A 22,167-nucleotide genomic window follows, 5' to 3' on the forward strand; every position below is an offset into this window, starting at 1 on the left:
TCCCGAAGAAAATATCTCCTGAGGATGCTGTTCACATGAGGGATGGGGCACCTGACTCTGATGGAGACAGCTCCCTACAGGACAACCCTCCGGCGCCCATCTCCAAAGGGTATTTCAAGAAAACTCTTTCTCAGACTCTCTCCCAAGCCCTTGCTCCTGTATTGAGTGAACTTTCTGCACTGCGTGCTGACTTTACTACTGTCACTGGCCGTGTGGATTTGTTAGAGTCCCATCAGGGAGAGATCTTGCAAGCTGCCTCATCTATGTCGGAGCGCTTGGACACCCATACTGCACATTTTAATTACACTTATTTGGCGATGGAGGATTTGGACAACCGGTCCCGCCGTCGAAACCTTCGCATTAGGGGTCTGCCGGAGACCTACTTGCCGGAACAGCTCCCTCTCATTGTTGCTGAAGTCTTTGCCTCCCTGGTGGGCGAAGATGCTGCCTCCATGATGTCCCTGGAGAGGGTCCATAGGTCAGTTCGTCCAAAGCCTAGCCCTGAGGACCCGCCGCGTGATGTGGTGTGTGCCCTCCTATCTTCCGCACACACTGTGGACCTTCTCCGAGCGGCCAGAGACAGGGCAGACTTGGCCTATGAGAATTACCTACTGAGACTTTATCAAGACCTAGCGCCTTTCACTCTCCAAAAACGTAGGCTACTTAAACCCCTTCTGGATCACCTGAAAGCTAAGGGCCTCCGATACGCTTGGCTGTTCCCCTTCGGGATAGCTATCCTGCATAAAGGCAAGAGGTATGCTGTACATTCGCCACAAGACCTAGATCGCCTATGGGAGATTCTGGACATTCCCCCGATTTCTGTCCCCTCGTGGATGCCAGTCCAGGAGGAGTCCATAAGGATCCCCGCACTGCCAACTATCACCCTGGATCCCTCTAGATCTTCGGGGAGAAACAAGTCACCGAAGGCCCGAAAATCCTTGTTGGCTCAGACGGAATCTGCGACTGCTGCGACTACCTCTATGGAGGATTAATGGTGTCACTTGGTTTACATTTTTTGAAAGGGACTTTGTAGGACTGTTTCCCACTCTCCCCTCGTACGTCCTGATCGCCTTGACTCTCTGATGCCTTTCTCTTTTTGCGTAAACGCCACCCTGCGATCATTATACATGTCTTTATTGTTTCAAGTGTTTATTATGAGGGGACTTGTTGTGTATTCCTCTTACAGTCATTTTGGTTCACTTTAGTTGCCATTGCTATAGTCGTGGTCGTATTCTCCGCCAGGTGACCGCCACGTGTTTCTGTGTTTGCTGGAGAGTTGTGGTATGTGGGAGCTGTGGGTCTCTTCGTTTATGTTTGTGATTTTTGTAATCTCCTTTACCCCCTCCCCTTTCCCCCTCTTTCTCTCCTTCCTATATTTTCCCCCTTCTCCCCTTTCCTCTTGTTATCTGCTAGTTACGTGTCCGGTACTGTTTGCTGTTTCTTATGTTTTTCGGGGGGCGGCCACTTCTCTCTGGGAATCTCTTCCCTCCTGTCTGTCTGTTTGTAGTACCTTGTGCTCTGATGGGATCACCACTTCGGTGATCTGTGTTATCCTACTGTCGCTCACATGCTCTGCCCAAAGGATACCACCTGTGATTTTATGTTATCTGATTTATTTCTGCTTTTGGCGATGTTTACCCGGAAATGCTCTGTATATGATCTTATGCTCAGTTGTTTCACTATTTTGCCTTTTGTATTGTTCTTTTAAATAACCTGGAAAACCAAATAAAACTTTTGAATTAAAAAATAAAAAAATAAAAAATAAACCATTGTCTACTATGCTGTTCCGTACTGGGAAAAAGGGTAAACAAACAAAAAAAACATTCTTGTGGCCTTTGTCACATGAAAGAAGGCCTGTGGATAAGAATATACGCTGAGAATTTGGAACTTCTGCTCCTGCTATCCTATTTCACTATGTCAGGCCATAGCAAAATAGAAAAAGCAGCTTACTAAAATATACTGCCTCTTTCAGCCTGGTGCAGGGACTCCATTCTGAACAGTACACAGATGCAGGTCTTGCAGGACTTTTTTGTTCAACAATTGTAGACCGCCACTGCAACAGAGTCTCCCGACACAAATGTGAATATGCCAATGCTAAAAGGAGTCTTATGTGTGTTTACATAATTTTTTAATGCTAAAAAGCACAATATAACGCCAACCTTTCATAGGCTGATGATCATGTACAGGAGTATCATTAGGAACATTCACTCCTAATCATTGCCACATGTAGGCATTTACCCTAACACGTAACAAAAGCACATTTACCTGGAGATTACATTGTCTATAAAGCCCTAAAACTGCCTGTTGGTTGCCAACAGGTCTCCCCACATACAGAAGGGATTATTAACAAATACAAAGTGTATTAATTATATTAATTATTTCTCCATATTAATGATTCCAAACATAAAAACGCTTACCAGACACACATTGACTTGCTATAATTTCAGTCACATGTAGCTAGAAAATTTGCCCATAAAAAAAGGACCCTTACTACTTCTTTTTTAGCATACTAAAGTCAATAAATAGCATCTTTCCTATTTAAGGCCCCGTTCACACGGGGAGCGGATTGGCGGATTCCAACAGTCGCGGCTCTCTCCTCTGGAGTAGGCTCAAATGAATGGGCCTAGTCAGGGGGGTGCTGCCGTGAGGCGGACGCCGGAGCTGAATCAGCGGCAGAATCCGCCCGAAGAAAGGGCAGCTCGTTTCTTTTTTCCGTGAGTGGCAACATGCCGCTCATGGAAAAAAGTAAACTGGCGGTACATAGACCTCTATTGTGAGGGGGCGGATTATGACGTGGATTCAGTGCCATAATCCGCCCCCTCTTGCCCCGTGTGAACAGGGCCTTAGGGGCTCTTCTGGTTTACTAACAAATAGTCTCATAAACATGTGTGGCAATGTTTGTTGGAAAATAAATCCATATTTGGAATCCTGGAGGACCCCTTTATGGTTCATGCCTAAGGAAAAATAGCTCAGCAACCTCTGTATTCCGTTTAAGCCAATATCGCCAGAACAATGATCCTTTAGCATACTATGGATGGATGTGATCCCATTCAACCAGTCATGCGATGGGAGCCCTTAACAGAAGGGATGTGCTAAGAGTTTTTGGAGAATACAATCACATGAATGGGAAAAGAAAGAGTTCCTACATACGAGCAGAGTAAAGCTGCGGAAGGAAGGGTCCTGCACACGAGCAGAGTAAAGCTGGGGAAAGAAGGGTCCTGCACACGAGCAGAGTAAAGCTGGGGAAGGGTCCTGCACACAAGAACAGTAAAGCTGGGGAAGGAAGGGTTCTGCACACAAGAAGAGTAAAGCTGGGGAAGGAGAGGTCCTGCACACAAGCAGAGTAAAGCTGGGGAAGGAAGGGTCCTGCACACAAGCAGAGTAAAGCTGGGGAAGGAAGGGTCCTGCACACAAGCAGAGTAAAGCTGGGGAAGGAAGGGTCCTGCACACAAGCAGAGTAAAGCTGGGGAAGGAAGGGTCCTGCACACAAGCAGAGTAAAGCTGGGGAAGGAAGGGTCCTGCACACAAGCAGAGTAAAGCTGGGGAAGGAAGGGTCCTGCACACAAGCAGAGTAAAGCTGGGGAAGGAAGGGTCCTGCACACAAGCAGAGTAAAGCTGGGGAAGGAAGGGTCCTGCACACAAGCAGAGTAAAGCTGGGGAAGGAAGGGTCCTGCACACAAGCAGAGTAAAGCTGGGGAAGGAAGGGTCCTGCACACAAGCAGAGTAAAGCTGGGGAAGGAAGGGTCCTGCACACAAGCAGAGTAAAGCTGGGGAAGGAAGGGTCCTGCACACAAGCAGAGTAAAGCTGGGGAAGGAAGGGTCCTGCACACAAGCAGAGTAAAGCTGGGGAAGGAAGGGTCCTGCACACAAGCAGAGTAAAGCTGGGGAAGGAAGGGTCCTGCACACAAGCAGAGTAAAGCTGGGGAAGGAAGGGTCCTGCACACAAGCAGAGTAAAGCTGGGGAAGGAAGGGTCCTGCACACAAGCAGAGTTAAGCTGGGGAAGGAAGGGTCCTGCACAAAAGCAGAGTAAAGCTGGGGAAGGAAGGGTCCTGCACACAAGCAGAGTAAAGCTGGGGAAGGAAGGGTCCTGCACACAAGCAGAGTAAAGCTGGGGAAGGAGAGGTCCTGCAAACGAAGAGAGTAAGCTGGGGAAAAAGGAGACCTACACACAAGCAGAGTAAAGCTGGGGAAGGAAGGGTCCTGCACATAAGCAGAGTAAAGCTGGGGAAGGAAGGGTCCTGCACACAAGCAGAGTAAAGCTGGGGAAGGAGAGGTCCTGCACACAAGCAGAGTAAAACTGGGGAAGGAAGAGTCCTGCACACAAGCAGAGTAAGCTGGGGAAGGAGAGGTCCTGCACACAAGCAGAGTAAAGCTGGGGAGGGAAGGGTCCTGCACACAAGCAGAGTAAAGCTGGGGAAGGAAGGGTCCTGCACACAAGCAGAGTAAAGCTGGGGAAGGAGAGGTCCTGCACACAAGCAGAGTAAAGCTGGGGAAGGAAGGGTCCTGCACACAAGCAGAGTAAAGCTGGGAGGGAAGGGTCCTGCACACAAGCAGAGTAAAGCTGGGGAAGGAGAGGTCCTGCACACAAGCAGAGTAAAGCTGGGGAAGGAGAGGTCCTGCACACAAGCAGAGTAAAGCTGGGGAAGGAAGGGTCCTACACACAAGCAGAGTAAAACTGGGGAAGGAAGGGTCCTGCACACAAGCAGAGTAAGCTGCGGAAGGAGAGGTCCTGCACACAAGCAGAGTAAAGCTGGGAGGGAAGGGTCCTGCACACAAGCAGAGTAAAGCTGGGGAAGGAAGGGTCCTACACACAAGCAGAGTAAAACTGGGGAAGGAGAGGTCCTGCACACAAGCAGAGTAAAGCTGGGGAAGGAAGGGTCCTGCACACAAGCAGAGTAAAGCTGGGGAGGGAAGGGTCCTGCACACAAGCAGAGTAAAGCTGGGGAAGGAAGGGTCCTGCACACAAGCAGAGTAAAGCTGGGGAAGGAGAGGTCCTGCACACAAGCAGAGTAAAGCTGGGGAAGGAAGGGTCCTGCACACAAGCAGAGTAAAGCTGGGAGGGAAGGGTCCTGCACACAAGCAGAGTAAAGCTGGGGAAGGAGAGGTCCTGCACACAAGCAGAGTAAAGCTGGGGAAGGAGAGGTCCTGCACACAAGCAGAGTAAAGCTGGGGAAGGAAGGGTCCTACACACAAGCAGAGTAAAACTGGGGAAGGAAGGGTCCTGCACACAAGCAGAGTAAGCTGCGGAAGGAGAGGTCCTGCACACAAGCAGAGTAAAGCTGGGAGGGAAGGGTCCTGCACACAAGCAGAGTAAAGCTGGGGAAGGAAGGGTCCTACACACAAGCAGAGTAAAACTGGGGAAGGAGAGGTCCTGCACACAAGCAGAGTAAAGCTGGGGAAGGAAGGGTCCTGCACACAAGCAGAGTAAAGCTAGGGAAGGAAGGGTCCTGCACACAAGCAGAGTAAGCTGGGGAGGGAGAGGTCCTAGATACAAAAAAGATGAGAACAGAGCAGTCAGACATGGAACAGTAACCACATATGGCTATGGAGTGCAGAGCAGAAGTGTGAGGTACAGCAGTCTGTTATCATAAAACCTATGTCACGTTAGTACTTCTTCTCAGTCACAGGACATGAGCAGACAGCCTGTCACAACATATCCAGTGCCCCTCACAGTAAAAGGAGGGACAGTTCTTAGTGCAGCATATTACACCTGGCAGTACGCGGGGCACAGAGGCCGGCTGTCTCCCCTCAGCCCTCATACTCACCGTCCCGCAACATCTCCTTCACTGACGCCGGTCCCCCTATTAAGTCTATAGAACTCTTCTTCCCCTCCATGTTGGATACAGGGCTGTCACTGCCAACCAGCAGCCACGTCATCCGCCTGCGCCCAGTGACGTCACCTGTAAACAACGTGTTCAGGAAGGAGCAGGACGTGCAGGCTAAGAGGACAGCGGCTGGGCAGGTAGTGCTAGGAAGGTTTGCCTTCATGTAGAATACGTCACCATCTTTACATACTGGAGCTCTGCAGTATATACACATGTAGCAGAGATAAAGTTGTTTCTTTTGTGCACCAGCATAACTCAGACCCTGTGACTAGTTAGACTTGCCTGCAATCCTTGCCATTGGAGACTGATTGCATTGCTATTCCTGTGTAATAGGCTTGTGAGGCTTTCTCCACACAGTACAGTTTTTACAGGTAGAACTAGAAATGTTAAGGCCTAAATCTGTGATGTAAAGCATAATTAAACTTTTATTATTATTTTTCCTATAAATCCTTAGTGCAGGTTAAGATAAACTTTGTAGAATTAAACTTTGCTTTATTAATGATAATGACCTGTTTCTTCGCTTATTTGCTGCCTCCTGCCCCTGATCAAATCTCTATGGGGCACATTAACCAATGTGTTTGCGCCTGATTTGGCGTGTGCTGTGCCTTTTTCGCCATTACGTGGAATTTATGAAGAGTTTGCACCTTTACTTCACGTGAGAATTCCCTATCCAACACTTTGTGATTTTGGTGAGAAAACTAGATGTGGCTGCTTGGGTGAACGTGTTCACTGGATTTATTTTTTACACCTTTATACAGAAAGGCACATAATCACTCCACTCTGGAAGTCACGTAAAAACAGCGCAGACTACAGACCACAATTGTACGAACATAACCCTTGGTTCCCATCTGCGTTTGGTAATCCGTTCGGGGAGTCTGCATGGGGGTGCATTGAAAGCACATGGACCCCACAGACTGTAATGGGGTCCGTGTGCTTGCCGCATGCTGTCCGCACAAGTCATGCGGACAGGGAAGTAGATTTTGAAGTACTTTTGTTGCGGTTTTTGAGCCAAAGCCAGGAGTGGCTTCAAAAGGAATGGGAGATATAAAGAAGTTCTTATACTTATCCCTTCTTCCCAATCCACTTCTGGCTTTGGCTCAAAAAAACGCAAAAAAATCTGCAACAGATAAAGCTGTTTCCACAGTGTGGAGCTTCAGCCTTAAATAGCGTTCTGTTCTGTGTCTGCACTGTTTTTATGATGTAGTTGTTCCTTTTTGGTAAATTCTGCGCACTGCGAACATCTGGGGGAAAAAAAGCCGTAACACACATGGCGAGGATATGTGCATGGAATTTATCAACAGCTTGTGCCTGTTTAGTAAACACTAGAGATGAGCGAGTACTGTTCGGATAAGCCGATCCGAACAGCACGCTCCATAGAAATGAATGGATGCACCTGGTACTTCCGCTTTGACGGCGGCCGGCCGCTTAACCCGCGTGCCAGCTACGTCCATTCATTTCTATGCGAGCGTGCTGTTCGGATTGGCTGATCCGAACAGTACTCGCTCATCTCTAGTAAACACGCCAGAAATTAAAAGGACGCACAAAAGCAAAATTTACCTTAAAAGAGGCGCAAATTGATAAATAACCTCCTATATGTCTAAAAAGAGAAAAGGGGTAGGAAGAGGAAGGTTCCTCCAGCTAGGGCTGAGAAGTTGGAATTTAGGCCAGTTTTAGATGAAGTTGGAGTAAGGGCTCGTTCACATCTGCGGCCCGGTCTCCGTACTTAGGTTTCCGTTTCCTGCCTAAAACACAGGCAGGATACGGAAACCTGCAGGAGACTTTCTCACCCATTCATTTGAATGGGTGAGAAAGCTGTCCGGCCGTGCGCGGCGGTGAGCGTTTTGCGCTCTCCGCCGCGAAACCGGGTTTTATAATCCGGACACAGAGTCGGACATGCACTACTCTGTGTCCGGATAAAAAAAATCCGGTTTCGCGGCGGAGAGCGCAAAACGCTCACCGCCGCGCACGGCCGGACCCGGTCTATGGTTTCCGTCTTCTGGCATGCAGAAGACGGAAACCATAGAACGGAGACCCCAGACGCAGGTGTGAACCCAGCGTAAGAAAAATGTCATGACTCTGACTCCTGTTTCAAACTAAAATGATTATTTTTTGTTGTTTATACAAGTATTGATATTGTACAGTATAATTGATTTAAAAAAATATTTTTTTGGATCGTTACCTTCTTAGCAATTCAATCACTAAATTGCCCCCAGCAATCAGACACTTATGCCCTGTCCTGTAATGGCACAACCCCATTGAGTAATTAATGCAGGCAGATCCCCCTCTTTCTAGTGTCTGTATTTAAACCAATGTGAAAATAAAAAAAAACCATGATGGAATCTTCCTTCCCATATGCTTTTATAAAAAAACCTTTCGTGACAGAAACAGTTGTGCGTGCAGGAAAGTTACATTGGTGTCAAAAGGAATGCAGATGTGGGAGCTTTGTTGATGTCCGTCACTCTACTATTTTTAAAGTCCGTTGCTCTCATCCTATGACAGATGGAGCAATGGACATTCATAGCTATAGTGTGAATGACACCTAACTTTTCAAACAATAAAATTTGACTCTCAAATTTCTCTGAAACTGGACAACCGCTATAATAATTTTATTTTGCAAGCAGAGTTGGTACCTTTTTTTCGACTCTCGGAAAATTGGTCACAACTCCGACTCCACAGCCCTGCTATCGACTCAACAACCCTGCTTACAGAAGTGCGACATATGTACTAAAAGAGACAGTTTTGTTTCACAACACAGCTGAAATTAATCTCGAGATTTCTATTTACAGAAATGATTCATTTAATGCTGTAGATGGACTCAGCTTTGTTTCTCTCCTTCCTTTTATATAGACTTCATTGTAAATTGAAACTGGTTGTATATGGAGTATGGGATATGAGATAAGAATTTAAGATAGCAGTAATTCTTTAAGACAAAGGCACTTTTCCTTAGTAAGGTATATTGCAAAGTTTGTTTCCTTTACCTTGCACTATTTTTTTTATTTTTAAAAAAATGTTGACTTATGCTATAGCTCATTGGTGTTCCATTCTTTTTATTTTGTAGGTTTTTTATCAGCTGCAATGCATCTTCAGCAAAGAGATAATCAAATATATCTGCCACAGAACCCTGCAGATTTATTCAACTCTAATAATATAGTAAAGATATGTGCACCAATGGTACGATATTCTAAGTAAGTGCCATTCAGAATTTTTTATTCATTTTTCTTGATCTCATACATCATTCTTTATGTGAATATTAATTGAAGCACAAGTGTTCCATAATGTTATGGATATGTACAGTGGGATTGTCTTTTATTCCATGTAAAGTTAGGTTCTGTCTATGCTTATGGTTAAATCAGTCAAAAAAAAAACCCAAAACATAGTAAGGGTCCATTCACACAGAGGAAAATGGTGAGGAATTTGGTGTGGAATTTTCCACGCTGAAAAAAAGCCTCCCATTGATTTCAATGGGTTCTGCTAGCTTTATTTTCCGCTAGAGGACTTATTCAGAAACCACTGAGGCAATCTACATACTAAAGGTAAGTGTGGAATAGCCTTTCTAAAGCCTATGCAATGATGTGACTAGTTAAAAATGACTTTTCCCAGTGATAGAGCCCCTTTAAATATCGATGTTTCATGACTTAGAGTCAGTGACAAGACACTTGTTATTGCATGGCTTTAAGTGGATTTATATGTATATGTACATGCTGTTTTGCTTTTTTGTTAATATAATAGAAAGGTGTATTTATTCATATGTACAGATTTCTTACAAATATTCTCTTTTGGGGTTTTTTTCTATCACCTTCCTGCCTGATATCTTATGTACAGGATGATAGGTCATAGGTCAGCAGCAGGTGTCATCTGGAATATACAGTTGATGTGATTCTGTAATCCCTATGATTGGTGATGAAATTGATTTGCACTGTTTAATCCGTTTACTGCCTATGTTAGTAGTGACAGCAGCATCTAAAGAGTTTGCCAGAGCTATTTCTCCCATTTCCATTTGCACAATCCATTGGGTTGTCATGGAATTAGAGAACTCTAATGTCCCTCACATCCACACGTCCCATTTGATACTGCCAGAGGATACCTAAAGGGGTTTTCCCATGAATGGAAACACATTTAAATTTGTAGAGTGTTAAAATTAAAACATTTTTGCAAATATAAATAATAAAACTTTTGCATAGTTTTTAGATTTTCCCTAATTTGTTTATTGGTGACCGTCCGTTATCTTGATATGTTGCCAGTGGATATGAGCAAGAACACAGGAACTTTCTATTGTCTGGGACTTGTCAGAAATTCAGTTATTATGGCTGGGTTATATATTCACATGCATTCAGTAACTCTCTTGATAGCCTGTCCACAAAAAGGCGATCACGGCTGGGTCTCTGACAAGTACTGCTGCTTACCTCTTTAGATCAAAGTGGGTAGTGCCATTACTCCAAAGAGTTAATTTGCTTACTGACAGACAGTGATATCTCGCCAGCTAACTCACTGGTTCACACGGGGAAAACAACATTTGATTCATGACCCTAACCTATCTGTGATGTCCTGAGATGATATGCTGTGTTCTGTTGACAAACTTACTTGAGGCCAGAGCCCCACAGGATGCAAACGCTGCGCTTTTACAGTAATGGCAAAGTGGATGAGATTCTAGCAAATCTCATGCCCACTTTCTGGTAAAAACCACGGTGCAGATACTCCACCATTTCCAAAACCGGCGCGGTTTTGGAAATCACAGCATGTCAATTATACCTACAGAAATGCCAGCGGTTTCCCCAGAGCTATAATTGTAACAGAAAATCTGAGGAGTAAAACTCCGCAAACTTTCTGTCTAAAGCGCTGCGGGAAGAACCGCAATGCGTTTCTGCCACGGTTTTTCCAGCAGTGCTTTATTGCTGCAGGACGTCTCGTGAGGCCTTAGTCTTAAGACGTTAAACATACTGGATCTTTGGGTTCCCTGGTACAACTGATCCCTAATAGTGTCCCATTTTCTGAACATTAGCCATTACGCATACTTATATTTAATTACTGTCTGCTTGTTCTTTTTCCTGTACAAGATTGGCTTTCAGGAACCTGGTGAGAAAATATGGCTGTGACTTGTGCTATACACCAATGATAGTTGCTGCTGACTTCATCAAATCTGCTAAAGCCAGAGACAGTGAATTCACTACAAATCAAGGTATATGTGAACTGAAATATCATTACACTACAAAATGCTTCTGAATTTTATAGATAAATATTTTATAGATAAATGTTAGTGGGTCACTTGCTGGAACAAGAGCGTGTACATTTCTGAACCAATTCCTACCAATTTGTAAATGTGTAACACCGTTTGCAGCCACTTAATCTAGGGCTGCTCTCACACTGTACAATATGTCGAAAAGTTTCCCTTAATAAATGATGCAAATAGAAGATTTTCTGTCCTAATTCACTTCCACATAAAAATAGAAATAGATGTTCTGTTTTCCAACTAAAGGGATCATTAGATTTAACATTTTAACATTTAAGAGAATTATGAGAGATAGGCATGGAAAGTGTTCAATTTGTATCCATTAATTAGTCCATTAGGATTGACAGATCAACAACAGGAACAACCAGCTGCAGTGTGAACATAGTCTAAGATATTTTCTGGCTAGCAAATGTTATGTAAAATGAAACAATGACTCTAGTCAGTGAATTTATTCGCAAATGTTATGTAAAATAGAATGTAAAAACTCCCTAGTTTAAGTCCCGGTGCTCCTGTGTGGTCCTACTACTCCTGTGTTTACTTCTGGAAGTCCCAACTTCACATGACCGCTGAGGCCAATCAGCGACCTATGGATAGGGACATGGGACGTCAGAGCCAGTGAGGAATTCACAGCAGGAGCAGACCACCCTGGGAAAGGAGCACTGGGGGACAGGTAATTGTTTTTGGGGGTTTTTTTGTTTGTTTGTTTGTTTTTTACTTTCCCCAGCCTAATATAAAAAAAACGGTACTATTCCGTTATCGGGCCAGCAGAGCTGTTCAGCACTAGTATCGGGACAGCAGCAAGCAAGGCCGCATACTATTCCGTTATCGGGCCAGCAGAGCTGTTCAGCACTAGTATCGGGACAGCAGCAAGCAAGGCTGCATACCCGCATTGCAGTACAGAAGGTCGGGATATTAAGGCACTTGTACACACTTCGCGGAGGTAATTATTCCAATCTACGAAGGTGTTGTGATTCATCTTCAATTGCTGTTCACAAAACTCTACGGATGTCAGCTCTTGGCACCAACAATATATGAAACGGGCAGCCGTAAGAAAAGGAATGCGTGAGTTGGCAAACCAAGTTTGCGATCTCACACCCTTTTTTTCGTCACACGGACGTTTGCTGCACCGCCATTTTGGAGATGCTTTGGCCAAAAAACACATTTTCATCTGGTGGTTACGAACACAAAACCGGCTCTTATGGATCAGACCATTGGCTTGGAACAGTTCAATTGCTGATTTTTCATCTGCAGGTAAATCCCACAGCGTGTAATCCATCTGACAAAACTGCTGAGAACTGTGACTGAAACAATGGTGAGTACTGTGACTACAACTACGAACACACTAATTTGGCGCCCAATTTTTCTGTCAGCATCGGACCAGCCCGGCACGTCCATTTCTCTCACTACGATGCTGCTGCTGTCCCGATAACTAGTGCTGAGCATCTCTGCCGGCAATTACGAAATAAAGTATATCCACTTACAATTAGCTGTGTGTGTGTGTGAATGCTGCTGAACCCGATGCTGTCCCAAACTCATCTGCGATGCGCGATGCTGTCCGGAACTGTACTGCGATGCGGGTATGCGGCCTTGCTTGCTGCTGTCCCGATACTAGTGCTGAACAGCTCTGCTGGCCCGATAACGGAATAGTACCAAAAAAACTTATCCTGAATAACCTCTTTAATAGGTTATGCCTGTGCCCTTGACTTCCCCTCTGCATCATTTGAATTGAATATAATTTTTCTCAGTATCTTTCTTTTATGTTAACCACGTTACTCTGATAATGTTCATATTTAATGTATTTCTTTAGGAGATCAGCCACTTATTGTACAGTTTGCTTCTAAAGATGCCAAGGTTTTAGCTGATGCAGCTCAACTTGTTTGCCCTTTTGCTGGAGGTATTGATCTTAATTGTGGGTGTCCACAGAGGTAAGGCTAATGTTTTCATCTTGCTACAGTAATACCATTTGTCTAATACCATTCTACTTCATTTTTTCTAAACATGATGGGAGAAATTTACTGATACTGGTATTTTATAATAATTTTTTATTTACAATCACATTACACTGATTTAAGATTCGTCCATCATTCTATTGCCTTCTCATAAATAGTTGGAGTCCTATTCAGTTGCTGCGTATGGCACATGTTTATCAGTATTGAGAAATCTATATACTGGAAATAGGTTTCCTAGATTTATTTGCATGAAATAATTCCAGAAAATACGAGAAGACTGCAGGCACTTACTTTTCTGGTTTATTTATTTGAACCAGGCTGTTAGTAAGCTCAACCCAGAGTTTTCATGACATGTTAACCATTAACTCAGAGATCAGCCTACAGCAATATTTTATATAGTTCTAAACAATACCAAAATATCACAAAAGAACAATAATTGTCCAACTCACCACTATTGCCAAATGCACAGAAGTGTCAGGTGCACTGCCAACCATCCAGGAATGAACAAAGAACTCCTCTTTATTGAATTAACATATTAAACTTGAGCCAAATATGAACAGTATAGGACATGCCTTATGATATCAGTCCAACCAAAACAATGACAGTAACATGGAAGTCTTCTCTTTCATTCTGTTTTTCTTTGTTCCCTGTGTCTCTTCAATCTGCATCCATCTCTTCCAATAGTTTTTTTTTTCAAATTCGCCATTAAGAGGATTTTATAGGGGTTTTTTTTTCAAATTCACCATTAAGAGCATTTTGCATGTAAATGCAAATAAAATTTTTATATGTAAAATAAAAAATTTCTCCACTGTCAAAAGCACTTTTTTAAAATCCAATAAACAAGTCGGAAAATCTAAAATCTGTTTATGTGATAGTGCAGAAAGCTTTTACTAGCAACAAAAAAGTTAGGTAACATATGAAGTGTGCTAGTGGTTTCCTATTGTTTGAAGGAGAGATATTAGAAAAAAGTACAGTATAGACTTCCCTCAAATAATTCATACTGTGGCAAGTCACTACGAGTAGTTAAAGTTGCTCCAAATTCTGATATGGAAACAATGGGTTGGCAAGGAGCCACACTGCAGCAAATGGATTTTACAATGTCTTTTCCGAGCTTCCATTACTGAATGGATTTTACAATATCCTGCAATATAGTTGTATTGCAGTATATTGTATGAGAAATAAAAAAAAAAAAAAAGTTTAAATAACCTCCATTCCTTTTATTATAATAAAAATAAATACACAAAAATTAAGATAAACAAAGTAGGCATCCCTGCATCTTAAACTACAAATATATATAGAAGAATTATTCTCACACAATAAAGTCTGTAGCTGGAAAGAAAAAAAAAAGTTACAGGTTTTACAATATGGTGACAGAATAAAAAATAAAACCTGTAAAAAAAAAAATGTTCTGATTCCTCTTTATTCTAATTGTTTTCAGCTTCCCATGACTTTGCACAAAATATTAAATGTCGCCATTATGAAATATGATTTGTCCCACAGAGAATAAGCCTTATAGGGCTCTTTACCCCCTTTAAGAGCAAGGTTCTTACCCTTAGAAAAACCTTCCCAGACATATGATATGACACCTGTATTAGCAGAACCCAGGGAGAAGTGGCACTACCAAGACCCGATTCTGCTATTGGTAGCACAAGAAGCCACAGAAGCTCTACCATTCCCTAACTTGTAGGCCACATTGAGCCTGTGGCTTAGAAGCTAAGTACCAATAATTTCCTTTCTGCTCTCTGGTGCCTTCCGCTTCTTCCTGCTCCCGGCATACATGATGTCACAACAATGCACCCAGAGCAGAAAGACAGAGCGGAACTGGGGAGTAGACAGATAAGAAATGATCCAATAATGCTATAGAGGGGTCCAGTGAAGAGGCCACTGTATGGACCTTTACTATATCCAATTGAATTGATTTTGGTCTTCAAGTATGAAAGGCAGAGTGATTTTGGTAAAAACTTAGATTTATTTGTGTTCTGTGTGAAGAAATGAAAAGTATGCTATTTGCAATAAAAATTTCATAAAATAATTAATTTAATGTTAATAGTTAAAACAATGTTAGGCTGAATGGTTGTCACCACACATTTTCATCTCGCCAAATCCTGGGACCCGAAGAACAGAAACCTAACCTGCTTAATAAGCAGTAGCCCCATAGACTATTGCAGGAGTTTTTTCTCAGCATTTTTAAGAGGGGACAGAAACCCTGAATGGAATACAGGTGCAGGTGCTAGCCTTATGATCAGTTAAACTGCAATTTGAGTTTTTGAGTGCCAGAACCTTTTTTCTACTACACATAAAGGAATGAGTTCCTTTCTGCTTTATTCCAGAGTGCCTTGTCACCAATAATACTTCTCAATCCCGTGATGGTTTAACCCATCAGCTAAATATAATACCATCTCTGCCTGCAGTGTTATTATCCTTCACCTATGTTATCTCTTATAATCTAAGAGACCATCAGTATATTATAACTGGGTAACAGGGGCTGTCTCATTAGCAGCTAGTGATAAGAGTTTGTGTCCTCCTTGTGGGGAGCCTGTATAGTACTCTCCATGCAGTTTCAACTATATAGGAACATCTGGCACTAGAGATGGTGACTTCCTTGACAGAACTGAAAGTCATGTTATTCTCGGGAGGTTACCTTGAGATCACATAACCCAACTGAAGAGAATGATCCCATGGAATTTCAGTTAGAAATAAGTAATTTAATACTCACAGCCTTGCAAAAGTGTTCATACCACTTGATTTGACTTGAATTAGATTTTTTCACATTTTTATTTTATTAAAGTGTTGAAAACCATGTATAATTTTGGTTCCACTTCACAATTGTGTTACTTTGTGTTGTAAGGTGACAAAATGTGAAAAAGTACTGAGCAAATCTGCTCAGTTAGGGTAGGTTCACACTACCGTTATTAATGTCAGTTGATTCATCTGTCATAGGATGAGAAAAACGGACATTAACTGTAGACTGCTCCATCTGCTACTTATCTGCATTAACACACACACACACGGCCAATTCTCCACTAGATTCCTGCGGCACCTCGGTTGGGAATCGCTGCGTTATACACTTTATATGCCTTAAAGATGGTGCCTTTTGTAAAAAGTCATCTGTTTAGTCTTGTGGCTATTGCAGGGGAATGCCTCTGTTTTGTACCTCTGACATTTGTCTAGCTATGTTCATACCTATATCTCCAACTTTAGCAGACGTGACTATTAATCAAATATAGAGATGGAGAAACAATTATGAAATGTTTTGTAAAACTTAGCTAAACCTTCCCGCACCTATACAGCAACTAAGTTATACACTAATCGTGTTTGGAGAATTCATAAGTGCTTATGCATTAACAATGGAAATCATTTTATCTTGAAAAGATGGGCAATGTCTGAAGGTTACGGAGCCTGCTTAATAAATCAGCCTGAGCTAGTCCAGGATATGGTGAAACAAGTGCGCAGCCGAGTTGAGAATGAAAGATTTTCTGTCTCAATTAAAATAAGGTATTCTGCATCATTGCTGTATTTTCATATGTAAATGTGTTACTTTGGTCTCACTTTTGTTGGGGTGCCTCAAATAAAAATGTTTTTCCATTCACAATTCTCCTCTTGAACCCACAATAAAATGAGCCATATAAATAGCTATTCCAGAGACTGCTGCAGTCTATGATCAATAATCACTCCAATAGGCACTGCCCCCCCCATTTGATTCTCACTAGTGTGTGGGTCACTGACAGTATCTATAAAGGTTATTTTGTATATGAGGTTCTTCATGGTAAAACTACACTATTTATTTTTTATTTTTATGCAGATTGTGAGCCCCATCTGCATGCAGGGCTCACAATGTCCATTTTTTCACGATCAGTATGTCTTTGCAGTATGGGAGAAAATACATGCAAACATGGGGAGAACATACAAACTCCATGCAGATGTTGTCCTTGGCAGGATTAGAACCCAGGACTCCAGTGCTGCAAGGCTGCAGTGCTAACCACTGAGCTACCGTGTTGCCCCTTACTATTTATTAACTCTGTAATCACCAAACTTTTTTGAGTCTTAATAATACAACTGACACACGCCTGTAATGCCAAGGTTCTGACCTAAGCTCTGTTCATGGGTGTTAAACCATGGCATTTAAGGGGTTTTCTAAAGTGTTCCCCTGCGGCACATTCATTGGATGTTGATCTGTTGTCATGGCAGTCCTGTATGAGGATTGTGGCAAGAGGTGTCTACGTAGTCTAATAGCCTATATGCACTGCAATACTGCAAAAGATCACTGGCTCAAGTCCCCTAGAGGGGTGGGGGGGAATGATCAGGATTACGTGAGGATTTTCCACACAGATTTCAATGCAGAAAATCTGTACCATAATCCATTAATATTAAAGTTCTATTTCTCATGAGCATGATGTGCATTAGAGATGAGCAAGTAGTATTCGTTTGAATATCGAATCCTATTATAGTCTATAGGGAAAAACGGGAATGTTGTTCCGGTTTCCATGGAAACCAAAGTTCGACACCTTGGATCCTCCAAGTTCCAGAAGTAGCAGGATGTGGAGCACGAGGAGGTTTTTGCATTGAATTCAATGGAATTTTCCTGCGTGGTATTCGACCGATACGAGTATTCGATCGAATAGTAGTATTCGATCGAATACTACTCGCTCATCTCTAATGTGCATTATTTGATGCAAGTTTATTTGATGCTAAACCTAATTACGGTGACAGTTCTCCAATGCTAACTCCAACCTAAACTAAAGGGTTAAAAGGAAATTCATGGAGATATATTCTCAATTTTCTTATTGTGATCTGTATTATTTTAGGATCCATGCAGACATTGCAAGAACAGTTGACTTGTGTCAGAAAGCTCAGGCTGCTGGTGTTTCCTGGATCACTGTCCATGGTAGACTGACTGAAGAAAGGCATCAACCTGTGCACTATGATGCTATAAAAGTCATTAAGGACAGCTTATCAATACCAGTTGTGGCTAATGGAGATATCAAGACCTTAGAAGAAGCCGAGAGTATTCATCAGATAACAGGAGCAGATGGTAAATTTCTTTTAATCTAATAATATTGTAAATGTAGCAGATCAGATGTCAGCTAGATCATCAATTTACAGTACTGGGCAAAAGTTTTAAAGGGATTCTATCATTAGAATCCCGTTGTAAGCTAAACCCACTTAGGAATAACCTTAAGAAAGGCTATTCTTCCCCTACCTTTAGATGTCTTCTCTGCGTTGCCATTCCTTAGATATCCCAGTTTTCGTCCATATTCTAATTTGTTTTCTTGCAGCGCTGGGGGGCGGTCCTCAGCACTCAAACAGCATTGGGGGTGTCCCCAGTGCTGCAAGAAGACTATACAGCGCTGCCTTCTTCTTTTTCTGCACCTCCGCCTCTTCTTCCTTGTGCCGTCAAAAAGCGCCAATTGTGCATGTCCATCGCCATTTTCTTGTGGTCATATGGGAGTGGCCACAGGAAAATGGCCGACAGACATGAGCAGTGTGGCTGAATAAGAAAGAAGAGGTGGAGGCGGCAAACAAGAAGGCGGCGGCGCTGGATAGTTTTCTTGTAGTACTGGGGATGCCCCCAGTGCTGTTTGAGCGCTGGAGACCGACCCTAGTGCTTCCTGGTTTTCTCTGTGAATTGGTGGGCAAGGTTTCACTTGCTGTCTCACAGGCAAAGCCAGCTCTGCTAGCTCTCTTCATAGCAGTATGTTTGCAGTCAGTAATGAGGGATGGTTGTAAATAAATTAGCACAGTATCACTGGAATATGCACAATATGAAGCTGATGTAGCAGAGCTGGATTTCATAGGTGATGAGAATCAGAAATTTACATGCTACAGGACCAAGAATCAGATTGCAATAAACTCCGTTCCAGAAATACAAGCTACTCCCGGGCACTCAGCTCCCCTTCCCTATCTGAGAGCAGTGCGTTACGACAGTACTATGAAATCACTTGTCCTGGGCGGAGAGATAAGACCATCCCCAAGTCTGTGGTTATGGAAACGCAGTGTAAACAATGAAGTGAATAATCATAAGATAATAGCCAAACAAAGCAGTTTTGCTTAAAAGGATTCTACCATTAAAAACCTTTTTTCTGTGGATAAGACGTCGGAATAGCCATTAGAAAGGCTATTCGTGTCCTACCTTTAGATGTAATCTCCGCCGCGCCATTCCTTAGAAATACCGGTTTTTACTGGTATGTAAATTAGTTCTATCGCAACGATGGGGGCGGGCCCCAGCGCTGAAAATGTGATGCGCGCAATTGCATCCTCGAAACTATGGCCGTCAGCCAGCATGCACAGTCGGCTCCACTCACTGGCAGAGCCAACTGCGCAGGCGTCGGAGGTGACGCCACTGAAGAGAAGAAAGAAGGGGAGGATCCAGCAGAAGATGGAGGCGTCGCAGGATCCTGTTCTCAAGCAGCAGTGGGGATGCCCTCATCGCATTTTCAGCGCTGGGGCCCGCCCCCATCGCTGCCAGAGAACTAATTTACATACCAGTAAAAACCAGTCTTTCTAAGGAACGGCACAGCGGAGATCACATCTAAAGGTAAGAGACGAATAGCCTTTCTAAAGGCTATTCCGACGTCTTATCCACAGAAAAAAGGTTTTTAATGGTAGAATCCTTTTAAGCAATGTATTTAGGAGAAGTCTTAAATTTACATAAGCTAGCAGTATAGATAGGATCCTTGAGATGGGACAACCCTTTTAAGTGGTTTAGTCTGTTCATAGATATACATTGACCATGATTTATTATACTTTGTACACCAGTTTTCAAATATGATTTTTGCACAATACATTTTAATTTTTTCACTTCTGCATCATCCTAGACATTTTTTCGTAAAGGGAGGTTATAGGGGGCAGGGCCATCAGGTGTAAGTGACCTGGCAAATGTATGAGATGCACCCTCTGGCAGCTCAGGGACCATGAAAAATCTGGCCTATTCTATTTATATACATAACAGTGCAAACATGTTTCTCAAAAGCATACACTAAATATCAACCTTTTAGTAGTGCTTCCAGTGGGACAATAAATCTAACTTGCATAGACTGCCTACATTTTATTGTTCAGACTTTTATGTTCCGTTATACGGAATATAGCTCATACTTCTTTTTTTCTTAAGGAGTGATGGCAGCAAGAGGCCTCTTGGCAAACCCAGCCATGTTTGCAGGATATGAGGAGACACCTACGTCCTGTATTCAAGACTGGGTTGACATCGCTCTGGAACATGGAACACCATTCACATGTTTTCATCATCACTTGATGTACATGATGGAGAGAATAACCTCGAAGCAAGAGAAGAGAGTTTTTAATGTCTTGTCTAGTACATCTGCAGTCCTAGATTATTTAAGAGACTACTGTGAAGTGTGATGTTATTAATTCAGTCAGATCTGATGGGAGCATAGCATTGCATAAAGCCCTATTCTTACAGTCAAAACAACATTGCAAGTCAGTGTGCTGTACCCCATGTTTTTTGTATGTCCCATTGACGAATCTGACACTGTCATTGCCCCCATTGTAAATGTGAGACAGAATACAGGTGTGAACAGAGTCTTATTTTAATGTTGTAATTTACTACTCTTTTATGTTCTACAGACTTCATTAAAGTTAGAGATATGTATACAGTTTAATTTGGCTCCTATGAAGCTATGTATATGTAATGTCCTTATTCTTAATCGTCTGTGGTTGACCCTTTTGGTATTAGGAACATTATGGTAGCATCTTCAAGTTATTCTCATCATCCTAAATTGCTCTATACGTTTTAATATACATGCTCTGACTTGCTAATTAGAGATGAGCGAACACTATTCGAATAGCACACTCCCATAAAAATGAATGGCTACGTCCATTCATTTCTATGGGAGCGTGCTATTCGAAACGGCTGTTTCCAATAGTGTTCGCTCATCTCTATTGCTAATATTTTGTCCTATATAAAGTTGCTTGTTACTCTGAGAAATGTCAAAATAATCTTATTTAGAGCTGTGTTTTATGGTTCTGAGTCCATGTATTTTCTGCTATTCGTTTACTAGCTGTAACATAAGTGTGTTATTATTATAACTCGCTGAATTGTGCTACAAACAGCAGATAATGTAACTTACTCACTAGGTTCATCCCATCTATCCTTACTTTCAAACAAAATCCTTGCATTGTTTACTGCACCACTTTGTTCATAGTATCTCCAGACATGGTCACTGACAGAAGGTCACACGACCTCCATGTGCATTAGTGATCTTCACCACGTAACACTGTGGACATCATCTGCACATGAGCTAGTTTGCGGTGTTATTGGAGGCAGCTTATACATGTACCAGATTACATGACCTTCCATCAGTGGATATGTGTGGACATAGTGCTGGAGATTGTATGAACACAGTGCGAGGCTCAGGCCCTACTTTACAGAGAAGCTGCTTTTTTTGTTGCAGATTTTGCTCAGTTTTTTTTGAGCCAAAGCTCCAATTCCTTTTGTAGCTACTTCTGTGTTTGGCTCAATAAAACACTGCACAATCTGCAAAAAAAATGCAGCTTTGGCCTTGGCCTAAGGGATGATCTGAAAGTGAGGACAGAAACTGTACCTGGTGGACCGTATGTACGGAGACCTTAAATGGAGTTAAAGAGCTGGTGTGAACCCAGTTTAAGTTACATTATGTATTGTTTCAGTACAATTCAGCAAGAAATTCAAAACTGAAAAAATCCCTTTAATACGCTGTTTTTTTTTTGTTTTCTTCAGATAATATCTACTATTTTATGCCAAAACATAACATTTTTATTTGACGTTTAATTTATTATGTTTATCTGGAAGTAATAGTTTGAACTTTTGTTAAGTTTAAATATTCTTATTTTACATTTTAATCTTAATACTAAAGGACATTTGCACACATTTATATATTTTTGCAATAAAATGTATCCATTTGATCTTTCTTTTGTTTTTTTTTTAATTATTATTGAGTGTTGATAGCATATTATAGCAGGCACTTTTCTTTGTACACCACTAGAGGGCTTAAAGTACACGCTTTTGTCCTGTCTAATGTGTTGGTAATTATTTTTTTACACAAACTTTACAACTTTATAATACAAACAATAATATCTTATTGATTTCTGTGTTTTGACTACCCAAATCTGTTTTCATTGCTTCAGTCGGAACTTTTTTTTTTTTAAGAACTCAGAAAAACATAGCATGTT

General features: G+C 42.2%; 2 protein-coding genes across 3 annotated transcripts in view; one reads left to right on the plus strand and one right to left on the minus strand.

Moving 5' to 3' along the window:
* COG5 (component of oligomeric golgi complex 5) overlaps nucleotides 1–5,878 on the minus strand; it is a 192,878-nt gene extending 187,000 nt beyond the window's left edge. The window contains exon 1 of the mRNA XM_075274097.1: nucleotides 5,767–5,878. Coding sequence (XP_075130198.1) covers nucleotides 5,767–5,878 — 112 coding nt within the window. The remainder of the gene's footprint in view (nucleotides 1–5,766) is intronic.
* Nucleotides 5,835–20,735, plus strand: DUS4L (dihydrouridine synthase 4 like). Of its 2 annotated transcripts, XM_075274132.1 has the most exons (8): nucleotides 5,835–5,977; nucleotides 6,529–6,530; nucleotides 8,885–9,011; nucleotides 10,881–11,002; nucleotides 12,861–12,978; nucleotides 16,375–16,497; nucleotides 17,808–18,034; nucleotides 20,111–20,735. In XM_075274132.1, the coding sequence occupies exons 1-8, from the start codon at nucleotides 5,835–5,837 to the stop codon at nucleotides 20,356–20,358; spliced, it is 1,110 nt and encodes a 369-aa protein (XP_075130233.1). In that variant the 3' UTR covers nucleotides 20,359–20,735. The 2 variants fall into 2 exon arrangements, with proteins under 2 accessions (XP_075130233.1, XP_075130232.1); XM_075274131.1 differs by lacking the exon at nucleotides 6,529–6,530 and having other exon boundaries at nucleotides 5,915–5,963.
* Nucleotides 20,736–22,167: the final 1,432 nt, after the last annotated feature.

Source organism: Leptodactylus fuscus, chromosome 5 (genome assembly GCF_031893055.1).
Source record: "Leptodactylus fuscus isolate aLepFus1 chromosome 5, aLepFus1.hap2, whole genome shotgun sequence".
NCBI classification, from domain to species: domain Eukaryota; kingdom Metazoa; phylum Chordata; class Amphibia; order Anura; family Leptodactylidae; genus Leptodactylus; species Leptodactylus fuscus.